The sequence below is a fragment of the Panthera onca genome, chromosome C2 (genome assembly GCF_046562875.1).
Source record: "Panthera onca isolate mPanOnc1 chromosome C2, mPanOnc1 haplotype 2, whole genome shotgun sequence".
NCBI classification, from domain to species: domain Eukaryota; kingdom Metazoa; phylum Chordata; class Mammalia; order Carnivora; family Felidae; genus Panthera; species Panthera onca.
In genome coordinates, this window is record NC_138347.1 from 79,526,976 (window position 1) to 79,549,842 (window position 22,867).

General features: G+C 42.2%; 1 protein-coding gene across 9 annotated transcripts in view; it reads right to left on the minus strand.

The window, feature by feature from the left end:
* LPP (LIM domain containing preferred translocation partner in lipoma) overlaps positions 1 to 22,867 on the minus strand; it is a 676,388-nt gene that overhangs the window by 439,017 nt on the left and 214,504 nt on the right. For all 9 annotated transcript variants that reach the window (XM_060640772.3, XM_060640763.3, XM_060640764.3 and 6 more), the window contains one exon: positions 9,214 to 9,418. In XM_060640772.3, coding sequence (XP_060496755.1) covers positions 9,214 to 9,403 — 190 coding nt within the window. In that variant the 5' untranslated portion in view covers positions 9,404 to 9,418. The remainder of the gene's footprint in view (positions 1 to 9,213; positions 9,419 to 22,867) is intronic.

Below are 22,867 nucleotides of genomic sequence, written 5' to 3' on the forward strand. Positions count from 1 at the left end.
TCTCTGAATTGAATTCCCAGGAGTGCAACTGCTAAATCATATCCTCAGGACATGTTTGGGAAAGACGCTGCCAAAGTTTTACAGAGTCGTTACACAATGTTACACATTCTTACCAGCAACATATGAGTGATCCAGTGTCTCCTCATCCCTACAGCATATGATTTTTTTTTTAATTTCAGCCATTCTAATAGATGTATGGTAATATTTTATTGTATTTCTATATTTACTTTTATTTTCAAAAAAGAAATTAAGCTTTGTTTAGATTTAAAATATGAAGTGACGATATTACTATGTATTTACATAATTTAAAAATAAACTAGGGGGCACCTGAGTGGCTCAGTTGGTTAAGCATATGACTCTTGATTTCAGTTCAGGTCATGATCTCACGGTCATGTGACTGAATCCTGCCTCGGGCTCTGTGCTGACAGCTTGGAGCCTGCTTGGGATTCTCTCTTTTCTCTCTCTCTCTCTCTCTCTCTCTCTCTCTCTCTCTGCCCCTTCCCCACTCATGCACACACGCTCAGTCTTTCTCTCTCTCAAAATAAATAAAAATAAATAAGATTCAAGAGCACCTCACCACACAACACCGCATTATTCACCACTTCCAAAGCCAGACAAAAAGCATGAGGAATCTAGCACCTTATTAAGGAATCTACTTCCATAGTTCATTATGCTGACAGGTTACAAAATAAGAGATTTTGTTAACAACACATGAATGAACTTCTCTTTGTTCTAAAACATCTACTCGACTCTGTCCACGTAAATTAATTCTATCACCAGAGCTCCTAAACAAGTCACCCAAAACGCATCAGTGACACAAAACTGTGGCAACCATGGAAGGAATCCAGAGGATCAGAGCTCAGCTTCGCCACTTACTGTTCTGTTATATTGAACAAGCCACCTAACCTCTGCGCCTCTAATATTGGAGTAATAACCCCTGCCTGCAGTCAACAATTTTGTTTGTTATTTACAGCACTCCTAGGGCAAAGGCCCTACACCTTCTAGAAATGTATTAGTGAAATAATGATCCTCATCTCAGAAACGAAAGGGTTGCATTAGATAATTTTTAAGATTTATCCAGGCTCTAGAATTTCACAGTTGAGGCACTGTGATTCCTATCATTGCTATTTGAAGTTGATCATCTATATCAGTATAGGGGCGCCTGGGTGGCTCAGTCAGTTAAGCGTCTGACTTCGGCTCAGGCCATGATCTCACAGTTCATGAGTTTGAGCTCCACGTAGGGCTCCCTGCTGACAGCTCAGAGCCTGAAGCCTCCTTCAGATTCTGTGTCTCCCTCTCTCTCTGCCTCTCCCCCGCTCATGCTCTCTCGAAAATAAATAAAGATTAAAAAATTTTATAAAAAAAAATCTTTACCAATATAACTTTATTGCTAATAATTCTAGCTATACCACTACACATGTATTAGTCATATTATACTACTAGAATTATAATTTAGAATAATTATTATAGCATGTAGTAAGATTCTGAAGTGCATTTATTAAATAAATATTATTTTTTCAATGTTAGTTATTAAGATTAAAAACAATGTTATTTTTATTATAGCAAGAAGTGTGTTCCATGAGGGCAGGGATTAATCTCTGTCTTGCTCACTGCCATTCCTTCAGCCCCCAGAAGACAGCCTAACACAAAATCTGTTTTAAGTAAATGATTGTTGAATAAGTACACCATGGTAATTCCTTAGAGTTGTAAGATATTTTATGGTTTATAAAACATTTTCATCCTCTGTTATATTTGATGCTCAAAACAATCTTGTAAGATAATATCACCAGCTAATTTTTATATATTAAGGAAATGTGGAATAGAAAACATCACCAAGGTCAAGTAGTGAAACTGGGGCTTGAATGTAAATGCCCTGCCCCCCAAATCAGCATGAATCTTGGCTCTTTCAAGTGTTAGTAAGGCCTGTGAATATTTGGTAAAATCTAATGTCACCCAAAGAAATTACAAATCCTTTTCTCTTCAGGAAGATGTGAGGTGAAGATCAAATTAATACAATTATTATCTGACCCTTTAATGAATGAACAGCTGTCCTTTCCTCCCCACACACCCTGCCGAGGCTCTGAAAATGAAAACTCATATACAGCACTCCACAGTCATAGACGAGGCTCAACACGCTTACCTGGAACCAGAAACGGGGCATGCCAGTCAAGCCCGAGTCTCATTAGAGTTCCTGATGTTTCAGTGACTTTGTGACTGTCCTCATGACAGCCCATGCATAATTATAACAAACGTCTAAGAAGCTGCAATTGTTCTTGTATGATTGCTGGCAACTTAACAGGACTGTCAGGACTACAGAAGTAAGATGTTTCACGTTTGTACCTGCAAAGTCACAGGCCAGATTCACCTCTGGTGGCAGGGGACAGAAACTATAGGACTCCAGAGACAAGATAGCACACTGTGAGTCTAAATACTTAGATATGACTGTTCAGAATTCACAGTCAGTTCCCCTACACTTTCTGCCACCTACTATTCTAAGTTTTTACAAACAAACAAAAAAAGTTTACTAACCGTAAGAAGAGAAGCAGCACCAAATTGGCTTATAGGTTAAACACAAAAATGGTAGAGAAAACCCATGCCACGTTATTTCTTTAAATATATTGTCATCGGTGGCCATCTGTTTCCCTCACATTTTCACTTCTGTTGAGAAAACAAATATGTCCAGCCTAACAAGTTTACATCACTTCGCATCACTAATGGCTAGTTCTCTACCAAGTATCAATAACCCATGACTTCCCAATTCCTACGAACCAAGCCTGTCTTGCCTTTTCCAATCTGAGACAATCAAGATACCGTGGAATGAGCACATTTGGCAAACCTGGGCTCTGGCTCCAGTTCAGCGCAAAACTCTTGGATAACCTTGGGAAGCCAGTTCCCCTCCCTCTTAGACTGAGTTTTCACATCTGGCAAATGGAAGGACAGGATTACAAGAACTTCAAACTCTTTTCTACTCCTGCTGCTCAAAGATGTTGTGATTAATGCATGAAGAATGGCTTTGTCAAGAAAGCAGAAATGAAGGAAGACTGGCTGCCATCTCCATCATGGGGAATTCAGTTGTGATGGCAATTTATTCCAGCTACTCCCATCTACTCCAGATTAGCAAATCACCTAAAAACTATTCCCCCTTCATGAAATGGATTAATAACCTCACGGGAGCACAAAGCATGGAGAGATCTAGCAACAAGTTTTCAGGTTTAGGACCCTCATTGACTAGAATTCATTTCAACCACTCTGATCAGACCTTTCAAGTCTAGGTGAAGCAAGGTAGGCAAAGCTTGAAAGCACAGGTCTTATCTATATTATACAGAAGTGAATCAGGTAATACAGGTGGAAATAGTTTGTGAAAAGAACAACCACTTTGAAATTAACTCCAAGAAGAATCATGTAATAAAAAAATCATGGAGTTAAAGTGGATGAAGCTGCCTAACCCAATCTCCAATAAATAGAACCCCTTAACATCAGAAAGAGCCCTAGATATGAAAAGTAAAGGTTAGTATTTTACTAGCTACATGATTATTAAATAAGTTATTTCACTTCTGGTAGTTTAGCACTCAGCAAAATGGCAAGAACATCTGCTCTACCTAACTCAGAGAACTACAGCAAGAATCGCCTTTGAAGAATTAAATGACAAAGAATACGGAAGTGTAGGGTAAACTATAAAGGACTGTACAAATGCAAAGGGATTCTACTGAAAGTGTTACCTTGAATTTGCACCCTAGGGATTTAATTTTTCAAAATTCTTACATAAAAAATGCTCTTTAAAGGAACTTTATAGAGATTGGAGAACGTAAATTTCAGACCACAACACAACCCCAAATTTACAAACTTGGAAACATTACCAATTATTCTCTATGATAAGCTATTGTAATTATCACATTTCATTCAGCCAAAGTATTAAAAAAGAGATTGCGTGTGTGTGTGTGTGTGTGTGTGTGTGTGTGCGCGCGTTTGTTTTCCAATTCCCAGAGTTGCAATTACAGGAAAATTTCAGAACCATCTCAAGAAAATAACATATTAGTAAAGTGGGAAAGCTCAATTACTTTGGTATCTACCAAAAACAGAAAAAGAAAGATCAATACCCTGTTCTGCCATCATAGTCTAAGGCTTTGTGTTCTTGGTTTTGTTTATTTATTTTGCAAATTTGGAGCAGACAGAAGATCCAGATTACAGTATAAAGATAATCACTGGCTACTACTTTCAAGACCAGAAAAAAAAAATGCATTATCTTGTTCTCATCAGTCTAAAATAGAAGATGATGAGACAAAATCATACATGCATAGCAACATTCCACAAAAAATGATGTGGACATTTAACAGGATAAACTTTGTAAGAAGGCAAAACTTAATAAAAAAAAATATGAAGGCTACTGTACTAAACATGAAAAGGCATTTGGAAACGCAGGGTCGTCATTCGAAGAGGACAGACGGAACACAAGTTGTTAAAAAAAAAAATCAGTGGAAAGTTTGAGAACAATGAGCAAAATATGAGGATCTGAAGGCCTAAAGAGCTACTAACTGGGAAAAACAATACCCCACTTTTAAGTGTGCCAAAGCTCTTTAGAGGAAGGTCATTAGCAGAATTCATTATAAACGAATTATGAGAGTTGGGGCACCTGGCTGGCTCAGTCGATGGAGCACACGACTTTTGATCTTGGGGTCATGGACCTGAACCCTACAGCGGGTGCCGGGATGACTTAAATAAATAATATTTTTTTTAAGAAAATCATGACATACGGGATCACATAAATATAAGCTGATGTGGAAAACATGTGGGTACTTGGCCATTCTCAGCCCGAGTTTAAAAATGAGAAAGCAAACCCCAGAGATTGCAGACATAAAACTAAGGTGGGGAAATGGAACGGAAAACTTCCAGGTGGCAGTGGCTCAACAACTCCTGGACTAAAAGGCTCAAGGAATGGGTATAGGAGGGTAAAAGTGATTCAAACAGGTGGGTCGGGCTCTAGAACTGGCATGCCTGATGGGTAGCTATGAAGCCGGGATCTGAAGAAGCAGGATCTGCCTGAAGAAGCAGGTTTATATTGCTGTGGCCTAACCACCACCCCAAACATTACAGAGCCCCTACTATGAGGCAGGGGTGCCGCTGGTGCCATTGGGAGCAAAGGCATGAGTCACGCAGTCCCTGTCTCCAAAAGCTTCAAGTACACTGAAGGAGACAGGCTCATTTACAAGTAAGTCTGTTGGAAGGCTTGTGATAAGAATTGTGATAAGAATTCTACGGGATGGATAAAGAGGTTATGGTGGAGTGAGAAAGAGTCCTCTCCAGAATATAGTTAAGAGGTCCTGGATAAGTCTAGACTCAGACAGAGGGGACCTGAGCTCAGCCCTGAGCAGGCCACACATCTCTGAGCAAACAACTTATACCCCCTGCCCTGCATTTCCCACATTCACACCAGTAAAGGGCCGACCGTATGCTTTCTATTAATTCTAACTTTCTGTCTTTGCAGTTAAGCTTCTTAGAGGTCAGGCTCTGAATTAAGCTATGAATGAAAAGCCTTTATGGGCTACAAATTGAGGGAGAGTATGTACCAAAGGGAGAAAATAGGTGAGCTGAGGCACAAGACCCCGGCATCTTCAATTCACCCTCTAGGTAAAAACTGTCTTGGGGCGCCTGGGTGGCTCAGTCGGTTAAGTGGCCGACTTCGGCCCAGGTCATGATCTCGCGGTCCGTGAGTTCGAGCCCCACGTCGGGCTCTGTGCTGACAGCTCAGAGCCTGGAGCCTGTTTCAGATTCTGTGTCTCCCTCTCTCTGACCCTCCCCCATTTATGCTTTGTCTCTCTCTGTCTCAAAAATAAACATTAAAAAAAAATTAAAAAAAAAAACAAAACAAAACTGTCTTACCTACTATCTGGAGGTTTCACTAATGTTACAGAGCATTCTAAATGAACAAAAACAAAAACCAAAAAAAAAAAAAAAAAAAGGGAAAATGGATATAAACTTTAAAAATGTATAAAAATTTAGACAAAAAAATAACATAAATTATAAAAATGTTTGCAGTCACAGAGAATGCACTAACATTTCAATTAAATAGAAAGTAAAGCAGGGGCGCCTGGGTGGCGCAGTCGGTTAAGCGTCGGACTTCAGCCAGGTCACGATCTTGCGGTCCGTGAGTTCGAGCCCCGCGTCGGGCTCTGGGCTGATGGCTCGGAGCCTGGAGCCTGTTTCCGATTCTGTGTCTCCCTCTCTCTCTGCCCCTCCCCCGTTCATGCTCTGTCTCTCTCTGTCCCAAAAATAAATAAAAAAAAACGTTGAAAAAAGAAAAAAAAATTAAAAAAAAAAAAAATAGAAAGTAAAGCAAATCTCACACTTCCAACAAATATCATGTCATAATACAGAGCAGATGACGAGATGCAGCTTCATTTAAAAACAAAGTCTGAATATCCATGAACCTTTCCCATATTTATCTTTAAAATGTATATATGCAAGGGAAATTTCTTCTTTCACGTATTCAAAAAAGGTTATATTAAAAAAAGAGAGAGAGAGAGAGAGAGAGAGAGAGATTGGCAGCAGTGCAAGAAAGAATCAAGACTTCAGAAATTAAATGAGACTGAGTTGCTTGAAATGAGGATGCCATATTCCAAACTGTTTACTGCAAGAAAAGAATTACTGAGCCGAGTACTCACCCATCCAGCCATCCGCCATCCATCCAAATATATACACACATAAGAACATACAGACATACATTTGACCATACACAATCATTCCTACTAAAAACACAGTAGCATAATAGGAGCCAAGAGGAACATAAGGACGAGGGAGAAACCATGTCTTGTTGCTTAAATGGGGAAACAAAGCTTACATTCTTACAAGGAAGTATCACCATCACATGGGGCCCGAGAGCCACCTATGCCAAGAAGAGAAGGGCAAAGCAAGTTTAGCACCTGGGGAAGGACAAAGGCCGCGCTTCCGACACTGAACAGCCACAAAACTACCTCGCCTCTCCATATTCCCATTTCCGGTTTTCCATGTGAGCATAACTCTTTCCTCACAGGGTAACACGAGAAAGCCATAAAACGATCACGGAGAAGCGCAGCATCTCGTACAGCCTACATGCTGAATAGGGGCAGAGCAAAAGCAGGAGGAATAACAGAAAGAAAAAAAAAAAGCAGAAAGGTGAGGCTCACAGAACCAGAGGTACACGGAAACATCCCACTCCCAGGGATGGGAGTGGTTTCCTCTGATCTAGGCCATGTCTGGTCATTTTGGAGAAGGTGATACAAGTAGGATTTTGACCGGGGACAAAAGAGGTGGGGGTGGTATGTTGAGAAAGAGCACATGGTCCTGAGCTGCCGTGTTCTGGAGAGGATGCCAGCGTCCCCAGAGCACTAGACAGACAGAGAACGAACCTCGCAGACTACAGCAAAGGGAGTGGGGCATCTCAAGTGCACAGAGTCACCCAAGGGGCCCAAGGGGCCAACCCACTGCCACACATAGCATTGGGCGTGGAGGGATCTGAAGGGAGACCACTACCTGCTTCCCTCCTCCCTCTCACATATGCCATGTATCGGCCTACTTAATATGGGACCTGCCCTCCTCCCCTGCCCCTCAGGTGTGTGTCAGTTATCATACTTACCAAGGCTTCCTCACAAGTTTGCCTCCTACTCCAGGAGGGAGTCTATCTTAGTCCTTTCATGTGAGAGAGAAGTCTATTTCAGTTCTCCCCCAAAATGAGGGGACAAAACAATAGTCCCCCAGTAAGCAAACAGGGGAAATGCAGAGAAAGCAAATAAGGAAGCCAACATATGGCCCCTCCTGTCCTGATGAGGAGGGATTCTCTTCCAAATTCCAGCCCTGAGTCCTGAAACCACTAAAAAGAACAAAGACAACCAGTTCCACTAAGTCTGGGAGCAGACATGGAGCCTCCTTCGAAGCCTGTAAAACTCAGGCACTGCCACAGAGATTAGTAGAACACCAAGAGCGTCACATACTGTTTTTCCAGGGTAGCATTCTGATGGTCTTATTGTTGCTCCTCCCAGAACAAAAAATCCATGGCCACAGCCCAGGAGTGCATGCTGATGCCTGACCTTCCTACCACCTGCCTGAGCGTCCAGCCATCTCACACAAGCTGGATATCTGGACTAGGCTTCTGACTCCAGAAGTCATTAAACTCTATTTACAATACCAACAGATTAATGAAGTGTTTGCTGGGGACAGGTAGAGGACTAGGAAGCAAAGAGAAAGACTGCACCATACGACAGGGCGTGACACAGTCTTACTGAAACTTGCTGAAAGAAACACACTCCCATCACCCAAGAAGCAGTAAGAAACATCATGGAGAAGTTATGTAAGGTCATTTTTCTAAGTGGTGGTGGGATGAGGGAGAAAACAGAGAAAGGGGTACTGAATCTCCTTTCAGGTCTCCTCTCTCTCAGCTCCCAGAAATGGAACGTTCTTCTGCTTGTCAGTTATAAGTCATTGTTTCATGGGTTTGGATGAGCTGCTGACATTGACTGGTAAAAATATGGAAACTCTTCCAGCAAAGAGTACAGCACCCTGCACTGTCTGAGAGGTTCAGTGTGTGACTGTGCATGGACCTATGAACCTGAGATGCTGAGCTCGTGTGGATCATCAAACTCTACCTGATCAAAACTGAATGGACTGCCATTACAACCTCTAGAACTAGGTTTCATTCACATTTGCCTATGACCTTCTACAAACGCAGATCTCACAGAGCTCTCTGGACAACTTCATCCTAAGTAGTCTAGGGGAGGAAAGATAGCCAACGAAGGTTAAACAATTCCAGTGAGGTACCTTCATATGGGTTTCCAATCAGACCACTGCCTGGCACCATATGGGGCCACTTGTCCCATGTCAAGAGGGAGGGGCAGCTGGGTAGCAGACACATCTCTACATGAGATGAGGTGAAAGGATAACATGGTAGAAGGGCACTGGGCTACGAATGAAGAAACCAAGTTCTAGTTTTGGCTCTAGACCAAACTCACTGTATAACCACAGCCAGATAACCCCTAAGAGGTCTCACTCTCTATGTCCCTAAAAGAAAGGTTCGCTTTGATAGTTTCTAGATGCTTTTTAACCTTTGACAGTCTATTAACTACAATAAGCACAGCGAATTCTTGAGCTAACCTTTCTCCGACACAACACTGGACAGATGAGTCACTCTTATTGTACTGAACTCTCCCACTTTGGGCACCCAACTCTAAAATCCCCCCCACTTACCTTCACCTCCAGGTTTGTATGGGTTGTACTTGGGCTTTGGAGCAACTACTGGTGCAAACTTCTTGGGTGGTTGTTGTGTGGACACTGAAATGCTGGGAGTCCCAAAGGAATGGGTGGTCTCCATCCGTGCAGGCACATGGCCAAGAGGCTCACCAGTACTTTTGGGTGGCAGCCAAGACGGATGAGACATTGTCGGAATCTGAAACTAAAAAGAAATAAACACAGTTGGTTGGTTTCCAGAAGCACAAAAATGGAAGCAACCCACCTCTCGCTTCATCATAATTTCATCTTAATCCATACTTGAAATCTTGAAAAAGCTCTCTGAGAAGGAAGAAAGAGAAAAGGTAAACGGGGGGACCGGGAAGAGGAGGAAGGGAAGGAACAGGAAAAACTGACCATGGGAGGAGAAAATAGAAACTCCCTCACCAATCTTGAATACTTCTTCTAACAGTTAACTCTTTAGCACTAACACTCTTCAGGAAATGGATATGATAAGAAATGTTCCCTAACCCAAAGGAGAATCTGATACCAAACAAGGTTGCAAAAAGGCTCAAACTTTATCAATAACCTATGAAAATGATTACCAACCAATGACATGGTGATAAGTTACCTAAATGAAGTGATATTACCTAAGTGAGATAAAAAAGAAAGAAAAGTGTTTCTGGGATGCAGAAAAAGGTAAGATTATTCTTGTTGGGAGCAAAATGAAGACCTCACTGATGAGGTGCCCCTCAGACTGGGCCCTGAACTGGCAGAGGCCAGTCCGAACAGTGTCAGCAAAGTGGCACAGGCAGAAAGGTACACAGCACTTATGCTTGGTGTGACCGGAGGGGGAATAAGGAAAAGCAGCGAGCAAACAACTAAAACATGGGATGCAACCAATGCCCAGACAGCTTTGCACCCTAGCCCGGGGAGCCTGAATGTATTAGGTCAGCATTAAGGAGGCACCCAAAGTTTATTCTTGAAACAGGGGCATAACCAGGGCATGTCCAGATACTTTCAAGTGATCCCTCTTAGAGGAACCGTCCTGCTCCCCACCAAGGGGGCACTTGCAAATCGGGGGGACGGGGACTTTGTTGTCCACAATGCCTGGGACCGTACCGGCGCTTAGTAGCGAGACACTAGGGATATTCAACACCTGTAATGAACAGGTCAGCCCCACGTGACCAAGCATCAGGAGCTGTGCTGAGCCAGTATCATAGGGAAGATTTATGAACAACTTAGCTGGTGGCGGGGAGGGGAGGGACAGCCCAGCCAATGTACTGTTCTGATGGGATTACAATACACTATGTGAGGAAAGAAAAAGGATGTCTTGCCTGTCAGGGTAAGCCAGTCACCCCTCCAGGGAGCCTGCAGGCTGGGGCTGAGCTTCCCGGACATCTTGCTGAAGAGGAGGGCTCTCCAAGACTGATTGCAACAGCTCTCCAGCACAGGGAGGCCCGGAAGCCACCCTGCGCCGACTCGCAGCCCCACATCCACCCAGTAATTTATTAATTGAACTGAATTAATTGAGAGGGCTCCATGATTACCTCCAGATGTCTGTAAAAACAAAGAACACTGGAAACACAGAGAAAAATAAAGGCCTCCGTCCATGGCATGGCACCGGAGATGGGGTGACAGTGATAGGAAGGGCGCAGTGTTGGCCAGGTAGTATCGGAAGGAATGGCATGACCTCGAACATCGCCCCCCCCTGCCCCGCCTACCCTGACCCTGCATCAGGGCTGCAGGTACCTCAACTGTCTCAGAGTTAAGATCAAGCCCTGCCCCCACTAACTCTCAGAGTTTTAGGACAACCAATGAGATAACAACATTAGAGTGTCTTATATACTATAAAGTGCTATGCAAAGTGAGAGAAAGAAAATGCTTGCAGTGGTTTTCTCCGTTTTTAGAAGGGGATGACGGGAATCATTGAGGAAGCCTCTAAACTAGGAATCAGGAGGCTTCTGTTGCTGAAGCCAGTGGTGACCCTGACTTTTCAGTCTGGTTGTAGGGAGCTTCTTTTCCTCTCCCTCCCTTGTACCTTGTGCACAGGCTATGTACAGACACTTATTAAACTGTGAGTCCCTTGAAAGGGCCACGACCAGGGTGCCTGGGTGGCTCAGTAGATTGAGTGTCACCCTCTTGATTTCAGCTCAGGTCATGATCCCAGGGTCGTGGGATCGAGCCTGGCATCTGACTCCACGCTGAGCATGGAGAATCTGCTTAAGAGTCTCTCTCTCACTCCCTCTACCCCAGCATCCCCACTTTGCTCTCTCTTCCTCTCTCTCTCTCAAATAAAAATAAATAAAATATTCAAAAAGAAAAGGGCAATGACCATATTTTACATATTTCTAAAACCACCATTAAGGCCAAGCACAAAACCAATATGGAAACCATGAGTCTGGGTTATTCATTGTTCTGAAGCCTGGCAGCAAATTAACAATCATATGAGAAGATTTCTCTCAGGATTGAAGAATACTAATCTCGGTTTTGTGTATATACTTTTTTTAATTGAGTCTCAGTCTCCTACTGAAAGGGGATGAAAGTGTCTGTTCTGCTTTCAACATGACTAAAGTGAGCACAGGTCAGGACCAAGTAGGATAAAATAAAGCTTGAAAAACTCTCGTGCCCTATGCACATTTGTAGTATGCATTTTAGCTGTACGTTAACATTATCCTAGCAACTTTTCTATAAGCCTAAAGTCATTCCAAAATAGGAACTTTAAAAAATGGGTTACTATAGGATGCAGTGATTTCTACAGCAAAGAGGCACATTTCCAGATCAATCCCACATTGCCAATTGACTGTAGAATCCTGGCTTTTTCAGATATGCCATAGATAGAAAAGAACAGGCAACTTCTGGGAAAGTATAAGAAATGCGAACTTCAGCATCAAGATGCAAGTAATTGACTCCACCATCTTAACAGTCATCCCCAGTACCTCACGGTACCCTGGTATTGCCCTCCTCACAGACACAGCTCCAGCCCCACCCCCCGAGAGTGCCAGGGCCTGGCCATCTATCTGTTCACGGATGACCTCTATGGCATCTCCTCATACCATTCTTCCATATGTCAACAGGGGTCCAGTGACACCATTCAGAGCATTTGTAATGAATATCAAATGCTGTGCCCACCATCTACACTGCCATTTTCCTCCCGTCACTTTATACCAACCTTCACTTTCTACCAAGCCCTATTTTTCTTTTCTTTTTTTTTTTCATCTTGACCCAACACAAATGTGTCTGATGCTGTGAACATTTTCCGAACTCCACCTTCCCAACAAAAGAGTAGCTTAATTTGGGGGTCTTCTAGTACTTGTATCATACTTACAACAATCCACAGGGACTGACCCAGCGAGCGGGAAGCTTCTGAGTAGTCTCACTATATGACCGCAATGCTGGCTGGAAAGTCTTTAAGCAAGCCATGTTACAGATAAGTGTGTGAATGAATGAATGTTGATCTGTTTGTTTACTCATCCCTCTTTAGAATCTCTGTATCTTCCTTCTTAGCCTCCAGTGATAGAGTCAACTCTTTTCCTTAATTTAGCAATGGAATTAATCATTTTGATCGATTTCCAGATATTGAACCATGTCTGCATTCCTAGGGAAAAAAGCCTACTCACAGTTGTACAATTTGATATATTGATGAATTAAATACGCTATTTTGTATAGAATTTTTTTTTACCGATAATCGTAAGTAAGATTATCCTGTAGTATTATTTTCTCTACTTGTTTTACTTCTCGTTATTCGGTTTTAACATGAGGGTTCTACATCCTTTTCTACCGTGTGGATTTGTTTCCTACTGAGGAGATTAGAATTATCTGATCTTTAAAAGTTTATCAGAACTTAGTGTAAAGTCATTTGGATGTGATTCTTTAATAATAGATCTGAATCATATTTCCAGTAACTTCTATGATAGCTGCAGCAGTTTTATGCTTCTTTGGAGGTTATTTTCATGTTCTGCTGGAAAATCATCCATTTCCGCTAGTTTTATCTCCCTCCCTTTTGATGCAGCTACCTCTCAATTAAAAATGCTGTCTCCTCTATTATGCATCATTTAGATCCCGAGCATCACTTCCTACTAGTCCTTAAGGACATGATTCACGTTTTCTCTCAACCAGTTCAAGTTAACTTCCACAGCACTTAGAATACTGTGCTCTTCACACATCTCTGCCTCTCTGCCGGCCTGTATCCCACACTAAACTCTTGAATCCTTGAGAGCAGAAGTAATTATCTTCCTTGAGTCCCAGGACCTAATGCATGATAGACACTCAGTAAAAACGTCTGTTAATTTAATGAATGAATAACTGTATTTGCCTGGCACTCGAGCTCCAGATGAATCATATTCTCGTCCTGTACTCAAGAAGCTTAAAGCCTACCTGCAAAAGAGACATTTACATATGTGAAAAGAGACAGCAATACACAGTGTACAAAAAGAACCGGGGTGTGTGACAAGAGCTAGCATAGGCAAGGGTGGGCCTTGACAGGGACTTTGAAAGCTGGGTGGCTCTGAAAGATAAATGGACCAACAAAGATAATGCCTGGAAATACTATAAGCTCAAGGAAGAAGCAAGGTCTTCCCATGGGACAGGGAAACAGGAGGGTTGTACTAAAATGAGGGACTCAAGGAGAATATTTGGGGAAAAGGTTTGGAAGATATAAACTGAGCTTGCCTTTTAAAAGTTTTATACAGAGAAATGAGAAGCTAGAACTTTTATCTTTGAACAGTAATCTAACAAGAGTACCCACTCTAAGTAAGAGTAAAGTTCTATGTTCCAGATGGATCCATGGAAGGTGACAAACACAACAACACAGACATGGAGTCCCCGTGTCCCCAGTTCCAGTCTCAGCTTCACCAGTGTGACCTTTAACAAGAGAGGATACTCATTTGCAAAATGAATGTCTGTAAAGTCCCAGTCAGCTCTAATATTCTATAGGGCTTTCCTTCTCCGAAACCTGAATTACAGCCCTGTATTTTGATAAATAGGTTTGAGGAAATCTCACAACTTTAGTGAACAGATGAAGTAGAACATGTCAGTTGGGGTTTCTCAGCTTCTCCAAGAAAGACCAACATAAACACAAAGATAAGCAGTGGTGAGAGCTGGTTTTGCTGGACCAAAACTCACTCTGCTCTTACTTCCTCTGGTTCTAGGTCAGTTTCACTGTAAGCTTACAATCATTGCGAAAGCAAGAAGTGAAAGGGAAGATCTCCAGAGAGGCTGTGAAAATACACAAACACCATCACAGGAGAGGCAAACAAGAGAAATGGCCCTCATCTAAGCAAAATGCCTACTGCTGCAGGGAGGCAGAGAGCTGGGCTCCCTGGTCTTTCTGAACTAGCGTCACATGCAAAGCAATTAAGAAGAACCTAAGAAGTTTCACTTAATTACTCTCTCCATTGCCCTTGGTCCTCTCCTCCTAGCTGTTCATTGGGTACAAAAAAGCCATGGACTGACAATAAACAGCCAGTGTTTATTGCAGAATTACTATATGCTAAGCAATTTTCTAACAATCACATAATTCTCTTGACTATTATATGACGTAAGATTATCATTCTCCGTATTCAGCAGATCAAGACTGTAAAAGTTAGAAAACGTGCTCAAAAAGATACATACGCTAACCAACAGCAAAACTGAAGCTTGGACCTAGGTCTTCAACCCCAAATCCATGGTCTTCATCATGGTATCACCTTCTTCTTTGAAGGAAAGAAAAAAAACCCCACAAACCAGAGGAAGTTACACTTAGAAACAGTCAATTGTGCTCTTATCTCCATTCCTAGCTCCTGGACACTACTTGCCATAATGTCTTCTCTATTCTATTCCATCAAACAATAACCATCATGAGCCACAGGCTCACACACTGATGAAGCCAGTAGTCTGACCAAACTACTCAAAGCACCACAGAACACAAACAGCCACAAAAGACCATATGATGCCTAAAATCCTTCCTCTGCACATGAGAAAACTTAGGACTATAGGTAAAGTGAGATTTAATACTTAAAAAAAAAAAAAAAAAAAAGAGCTACTGAGCCTCTCTAAAGACACCATGTGAACGACATGTCATCGGCAGCCACAAAAATAGAACTAACTAGTGTTTGCTCAAGTTTTCCTCTTTCCTGAAATCAATACCGTACAGTTCTATGAACATTTACATGGGTCACTAAAATTTAAAAACAACGAACGAATCATTGCAGAGTACCATCTAACAACTAAGCTCTAGAAGCTTAATGTAATAGTTTTCAAAACTGTCTATACCCTAGACTCATCCGGGGATCTTTACACATATATTCTGATCGAAGGGCCGAAAATAATTGACTTAGAGCATTTGCATTAATCTTTAAATCATGTTGCATTAGTCCCTAAATCTCCTTTGGCAATTAACCCAAAGCCTGGCTCGTGGTCAGTGTTTGCTAATAAACGAATGATACTGAGGGAAGAGACAAGTACTAACACATTATGTTAGTGGTAGAAAACTTGAGAGACTGGGATGCTAAGTGACTGAAATATCAGAAGTAGCTGATGGCAGCCTAAGTTCAGGATTCATGTCCCTTCACATTTTCTTTATTTAAACGAGCATTAGAGATTTAAATAATACCTTGCCTTTAACTTTGGAGGGGTTTGGCCATCTTTCCCCTTTATCTAAAGGTCAATACTTTCCTACAATTTCAAACTGCTTTCTTTTTTTTTTTTTTTAACGTTTATTTATTTTTGAGACAGAGAGAGACAGAGCATGAACAGGGGAGGGGCAGAGGGAGAGGGAGACACAGAATCCGAAACAGGCTCCAGGCTCCAGGCTCCAGGCTCCGAGCTGTCAGCAGAGAGCCCGATGCGGGGCTCGAACTCACAGACCGTGAGATCATGACCTGAGCCGAAGTCGGATGCTCAACCGACTAAGCCACCCAGGCGCCCCTCAAACTGCTTTCTTAACAATCTACGAAAATGATACACTGTGCTTCTCTCTCTGGGCTACAGCTAATCATCCTGTCTCCATCTCGGTGTTCAGCTGGAGGATACCTGATCCTCTGAATTAGACCCAGTTTTCAGGCTGAGCTCTGCCATGAACTCACACAGCAGCCTTCCCTCTGTGAGATGGCAGTGTCCGCCTCTGAAAACGAGGTGACTGGATTCGATGAAGACTAACGACAACCCTATTCACAGACTCTTCTGATTCCATGGAAGATCCTGACTGTAGGAGATCCTGACTGTAGAACAGGCCTCCAACAAGCAAAATCATGGAAATTCCAGATCATCTGCAATTCTCCTCTGAGCTCATCAGTAAGAAAGCACAGCCCTCTATTTTTGTTCTTCTTCTTCTTCTTCTTCTTCTTCTTCTTCTTCTTCTTCTTCTTTTTTGGTCACCCGTTTCCCTGACTCTTCAATCCTCCCCATGGCGGGAGGGAATCTTAGATTGATCTCAGAGACTACCGAGGTATCAATCAAGATTTATTATGCACAAGTAAATAAGTACTTTAGGCAAACCTTTCCCAAGTTGTGTAGGTAAGTCCCTACCAGTGTAATTACGAAGCAGATCTACCGTGGCATGTGACGGAAGCATGGGAAGACAACGCTAAAGAATACGGCAGGCTGAAAATTACACAAATTGTTAGCTGAACAGCAAATGTGATCACTCTTCCTCTGAAGCGTCAGGTCAGAGGAGAGCCGGAAGGGCAAAGCGGGATCTGCCATGGGCTGAAAATGTCAATGTATTCACTCAACTTCTCTCTACAGGCAACTCTGGCCCAGCACTGGCTAAGCGCCCCATTCTCTGCATGGACAGCTGGCATTACTTGGAAGGGGTGACTACAGAATAACTCTGCAGAAATGCCAAACCTTTATATAGGCTATCGGAGACACAATTGGAAATACTGGAAAAAGCTCTGGACTTAAATACAGAGGACTCGGATGTAATTTCTAGCTCAGCCACTAATCAACTCGATGGTGACTTTAGTCCCTTGACCTCCTTGAACCGCAGTGTCTCTCCCTATCTATTAAACAAAAGATGCCTGCTGCCATTGCTTCCACTGCTCATGTCCCCCTACAAGTCTGCAAATTGAGTGAACTCAGGTTTCTTACACCCCTGTCTTAACTCCTGAGTCCCACTGACCAGGGAGTATAAAGTGAAAGAAGACAGGATAGGAATCCACACAGAAAATACCAACCTGCCTTGCACAGGGTTAGTATGAATACAAATTAATGCTAAAGGCACAATCCTCATTAGTGGCAACACCACTGGTGACAGGAAACGTACCACTGCATTGCAGATCCCAGGTAAATGGAGAAGCAGCAGGGGGAGAAGCATCAGTCCAGACAAGTAAGCACTGGTTTCTGATAAAGAGGCGAAGTAGAACAGAGATCAATGTCCACACTGAGCTTTCATTTCAGATTCAGAATGTCGCACGAAAAGGGAACCATCAACTCTGACAGGGAAACAATAGTACTGGAAGAGCAGGACACTCAGGAGAAGGTAAAAAGCAGAATGGGACCAAAGCAATTACTAACTCTCATCAGTCGAAAACAGACTTGGGTGGCAACAGCCGGGACACTGGCCAAGAAGTCATAGAGTGACAAATTGTAGGGACTCATTTGTTCTTCTAATTTGAAAATCCAAAGCCCAAGATTTAGAGAAGCTGAAGTAACTCTTCCAAGGTAACACAGCAGGTAATCACCATCAGGGATGGATTCAAACCCAGGTGTTTTGCTCCCCAAAAGCGTTTGAAGTAGCAAAGTTTCAATAAACAAGCCTGTAAGTCTATTGATTATTGGATGAGAACTGGAAAAGGGGGGCAAAGGCACAGAAATGGACATAAGAGTAAAGAATCTCTCCTCCAAGAGTCAGTATCCATGCTGTGGAACATCAGCACAGAGGTCATGTGACCCCCAACCTTGTGCTCTAGGTCACATTCCATAGCAATGGTTCCGCTGGGCTAAGTGACCAAGAAAATTTTTACCCTCCCTGGACCATGAGTTCTCCAGCTCTACAATAGTTAGCATTAAGAAGACGATCTCCAAAATCCCCTCTCATGACAACATTTTATGTTCCTAAGGAGGTTTCTTCTTTTTTTTTTTTTTTAATTTTTTTAACGTTTATTTATTATTGAGAGACAGAGAAACAGAGCAGGAGTATAGGAGGGGTGGAGAGAGGAAGAGACACAGGATCTAAAGCAGGCTCCAGGCTGTGAGCTGTCAGCACAGAGCCTGATGCGGGGCCCGAACTCACAAACCGCGAGATCATGACCTGAGCCGAAGTCGGACACTTAAGTGACAGAGCCACCCAGGCGCCCCAACGGAGAAGGTTTGTTCTAAGACTCTGATTCTAACAACAGGTAGTTTTCTGTCCAAGGCTAAGAGAAAGGGGCAAAAAATACCTACAGCCTCTGCACTCAGAAAATCTACTAAATGTGGAAATCTGAATTTACAAGAATGAGATTCTGAGTGCCTGGTTCATACAGGTTTTAAAATCCTACTTTACATCTCGCCCCACCACGAGGATGAAACACAAGAGTGTGGAAAAGCCACCAATACAATCGCTAATGAGGCCTAGAGATCTCTCTGGTAGCACCTGAAGCCTTCTCATTCCAAACCCACCACGACAGGAGTAGGTACTCAAGTTAATTGCTGTTCACTTGTCTGTGTTCCCGACAGCCTGCTCCAACTTGTTTGAAAACATGTAAACACTATGTTTTAGTGTTTACCAGTCTGTCATGCCCATTAGACAGGTCATAGAATTTTATTAGCAGTTTGAGGGATGTTTTAACTGATTTCGATTTTTTAATATTTTGTTTGGACTTTCCTTTATTAAAAATTCACTCTTGGGGCGCCTGGGTGCCTCAGTCGGTTAAGCTTCCGACTTCAGCTCAGGTCATGATCTCACACTCCATGAGTTCGAGCCCCACGTCAGGCTCTGTGCTGACAGCTCACAGCCTGGAGCCTGCTTTGGATTCTGTGTCTCCCTCCCTCTCTGCCCCAGCCCTGCTCAGGCTCTCTCTCTGCCTCAAAAATAAATAAATACATTAAAAAAATTGTTTTAATTCACTCTTAGGGGCGTCTGGGTGGCTCAGTCAGTTAAGCTTCCAACTCTTGATTTCAGCTCAGGTCATGAACTCATAGTTCCTAAGATCCAGCCCTGTGTTAGGGTCTGTACTGAGAACTCAGGGCCCGCATGGGATTCTCTCTCTCCCTCTCTCTCCGCCCCTCCCCCGCTCGCTTTCTCTCTAAACAAATAAATAAATACGTTTAAAAAAATCACTTTGATGTCCCAATAAAAACAAATAGAGCAACAGAAAAAAATTCTGCTTTAGCTGTAAGTTGGCGAAGTTGAAATATTTAATTTTGTCTTCACTGAACAGGAAGCCACCATTGACAAATCTCAGGCCATATTTTTATGAGACAATACTGCATGTGACTCTATGAGGCAATGTTTATTCAGGCCATAAACCCACTAAGAGTGATCACAGCAACAAGACACAGTGTTAACCGTTATACTTGAGACTTCCAAACATTAAATTGCTCAAAAACCTGTCACCTGTCAACTATGCTCTTTGTACCCTAATGTCACAACTACTGATTATAAACTAGCTTACAGCCTTTGCTCAGAGTTTAGACACTGTCATTTGAATGACTGTTATTGAGTTTGGGCAATAGTGTTATAAAGTTTCCGATGCAATCTTTGTTTCCCTATTACTTAATTTTCATCGTAAATTTGTCAAACCCCAAATCTGCTTTACTCCAGGGTTAAAATATAAGGATATTGCAAAATTAAATAAAAACGCCTGGACATCGGACAAATAAAGGGGGCTAGAGAAGAGATACAGATTTTCAACCTTCAAGCACCACGACATACAGTTTTAGGAAACAAAGAGATTCAACTTCAACTTCATGCATCATCATATGCTCTGAAATAATAATTTTTCTTTAACACCAGTCCAAGAGCCCGGAGAAATTTCTCAATACTTAAAATGGTATGAAAAACAAACCGGCTTTTCATTAGAATGTGTTATAAATTCAAATTAAGTAAGAGAGGCTAGTTTTGCAATTTCACATTTAATAGCAAAACAATTGAAACCATTTTCAACTGGTGACCTTTTTCTTAAGTCACGCTGGAAGTTGTTCCAGTTTTATTTCAAGATTTTGAAACAGAGACAAAATCTGTGGAGGCATTGACCAATGGCAGCTGAGTAAAAACGAGCCAGGCTGTTTCGGATCAGTTTCAGAATGACATCGGTGAATGTTATTCCCTTTTAAATCTCCCTCCATGAGAGTACTGATGCTGTGCCTCCTGCATTTTGATCAATTACAGGCCACTGTGCATAAAAGACAATGCAACGTGTGAAGAAGGTACTAGGTTGGCTATTATTCTGGGGAAATCACTCACATACGCACGCACGCACACAGCACACTTTAGATTTGTAAGGTAGTAGGCAACAACATTCACCAATACAGAATTTTAATATCCCAGAAGCATGAAACTGTTAATGAAGATATTTCTTCTAAGAGGAGCTAAAGTTGAAATGTAATCACCATCTGTGAGTTTGCTTATACGTATCTAATGACCAGGAATCCATTACCTCACAAGACAGTCCCTTCCATGGCAGAAAAGTTGTAACTACACATAAAAAGTTATATGGAGCTGAAGCCCTTGCTCTCTTAAAAAGCATCTGTCAGTCCTACCCCTGCCCTCTGGAACCACAAGCCCTCGGATACATGGCAGCCCTCCAGATATTTAAAATAATTTGATGGGGCACCTGGGTGGTTTGGTGGGTTAAGCCTCTGACTTCCCCTCAGGTCGTGATCTCATGGTTCACGAGTTCGAGCCCCACGTTGGGCTCTCTGCTGACAGCTCAGACCCCAGAGCCTGCTTCGGATTCTGTGTCTCCCTCTCTCTCTGCCCCTCCCCCCACTCACACTCTGTCTCTCTGTCTTTATTTATTAAAAATAAACAAATACTTTAAAAAAAGAAAATCCCAAGAATAAAATAAACACATTGATAGAACAGTTCCTTGAACCTTATTTAAATTTTTGGCAGAATACATTTCAATGTGATGGGGGGGGGGGGGGGGGCGGAATCCAAAATGCATTACTTTCCTAGACTTCCTATGTGGGCCATGTTATGATCCAGGCTGAAAACCTGCTGCTCTAATATTATAACAGCCTCTGCAAGTAAATAAAGAACAAAGATGGCATCTTCTTTTATTTTCCTATTACTTACTACCGAATCTATTCCATTATCAGTGCTCAGCAATTGAGTACTACATAAAAAGAAGGTAAGCTTAAAGTTTGGTGAATATAAAGAATTAAGATCTGTTTTCATGTCAGTTCACATCTCAAACAATCTCCACAGTTCATTATAATTAGGGTGACCAGATATCCAATGCATGCTTGTTGTTTTGATCTAATTATTAACAATGTCCCTTTTCAATACCCACTCTCAAAGGTGTCCCACTTTATTATATTTTGAGGTTTTTATTTACTTTTGAGAGAGACAGAGACAGAGGGTGATATGGGGGAGGGTCAGAGAGAGAGGGAGAGCAGAATCTGAAGCAGGCTCCAGGCTCTGAGCTGTCAGCACAGAGCCCGACGCGGGGCTCAAACTCACGAACCACGAGATCACCACCTGAGCCGAAGTCAGAGGTTAACCAAGTAACCAAGTAACCAAGTAAGCCACGCAGGAGACACCCAGGAGCCCCAAATGACTATATATAGTCATTTACTTATAATCCTGTGATAACGAGGTTTTGGTCGCTTCATTCAAGAAAATTCTGAATATGGTAGTGTCTTCTCCCAAAGGTCAAAGACTTCCCATACTTTGACTTTATTACTGCCATTGCTAAGAGGGCCAAGCAGTAAGCAGTGTTAAATAGAGGAGGCTTTGGGGCTTCCCTGCTCCAGAAGCATGTGCTTCCCAAAAAGAAGGCAAGAATGTACTAAAAAGATTCTACAGGAGTAGGAGAATGCAAGATACAGCAGAAATCTAGCAGAAGTTAGTACCAACTACCCTACGCACTCAGCCTTTCTTCTGAAGCAAAGAATATTGCCCTAGGAAATGACACTATTTACTTCGATTACATCTTTACCACCTGCTCACTCCTGTCTCCTACCTTCACCAATGTTACCAAAGATTTCAAGTAGAAGGACAACAGGTTGGCCTGATTCATAATTTGGAACAGGAAGAATAAGGGAGCAGACAAGAAATTGAAATGTGTCCAAATGTATTCACTAGGGTACAAGAGTAAAGGTGATAGAGATCACTTATAATTGTTTTACATTTCTAAATAGGGGTTACACGAGTTAAGGGAGACGAAGTTGAAAGAATTCAATGCAGGCCGACAGGCTATAAGTCTATCGTATTTGTTTTAAATAAACTATTTTATATTGATTTCCATTGCAAATTCTAAATGTATATTCTGCAGGGGTGGGGGAAGGGGGGAAGCGTACAAGATGGAAAGTCGACAACCCTTTGCCAAAGACGGAACCCTCCCCCCGAGACATGGTAAGCACTGTTATATCATCATATTGCATAGCTTCTCGTAGTACTTTCCAAGATGTTTCAAACCAAAACAGTTTAGAATACTCTCCCAGCTCAGGATCTTCCCTCCTTATGGCATTTTCTCTGATAAATAGGAATTTCCCTTAGGGATTCCCTAAAGTAAAGTGGTTGCATTACCTTCTGCTATATAATTAA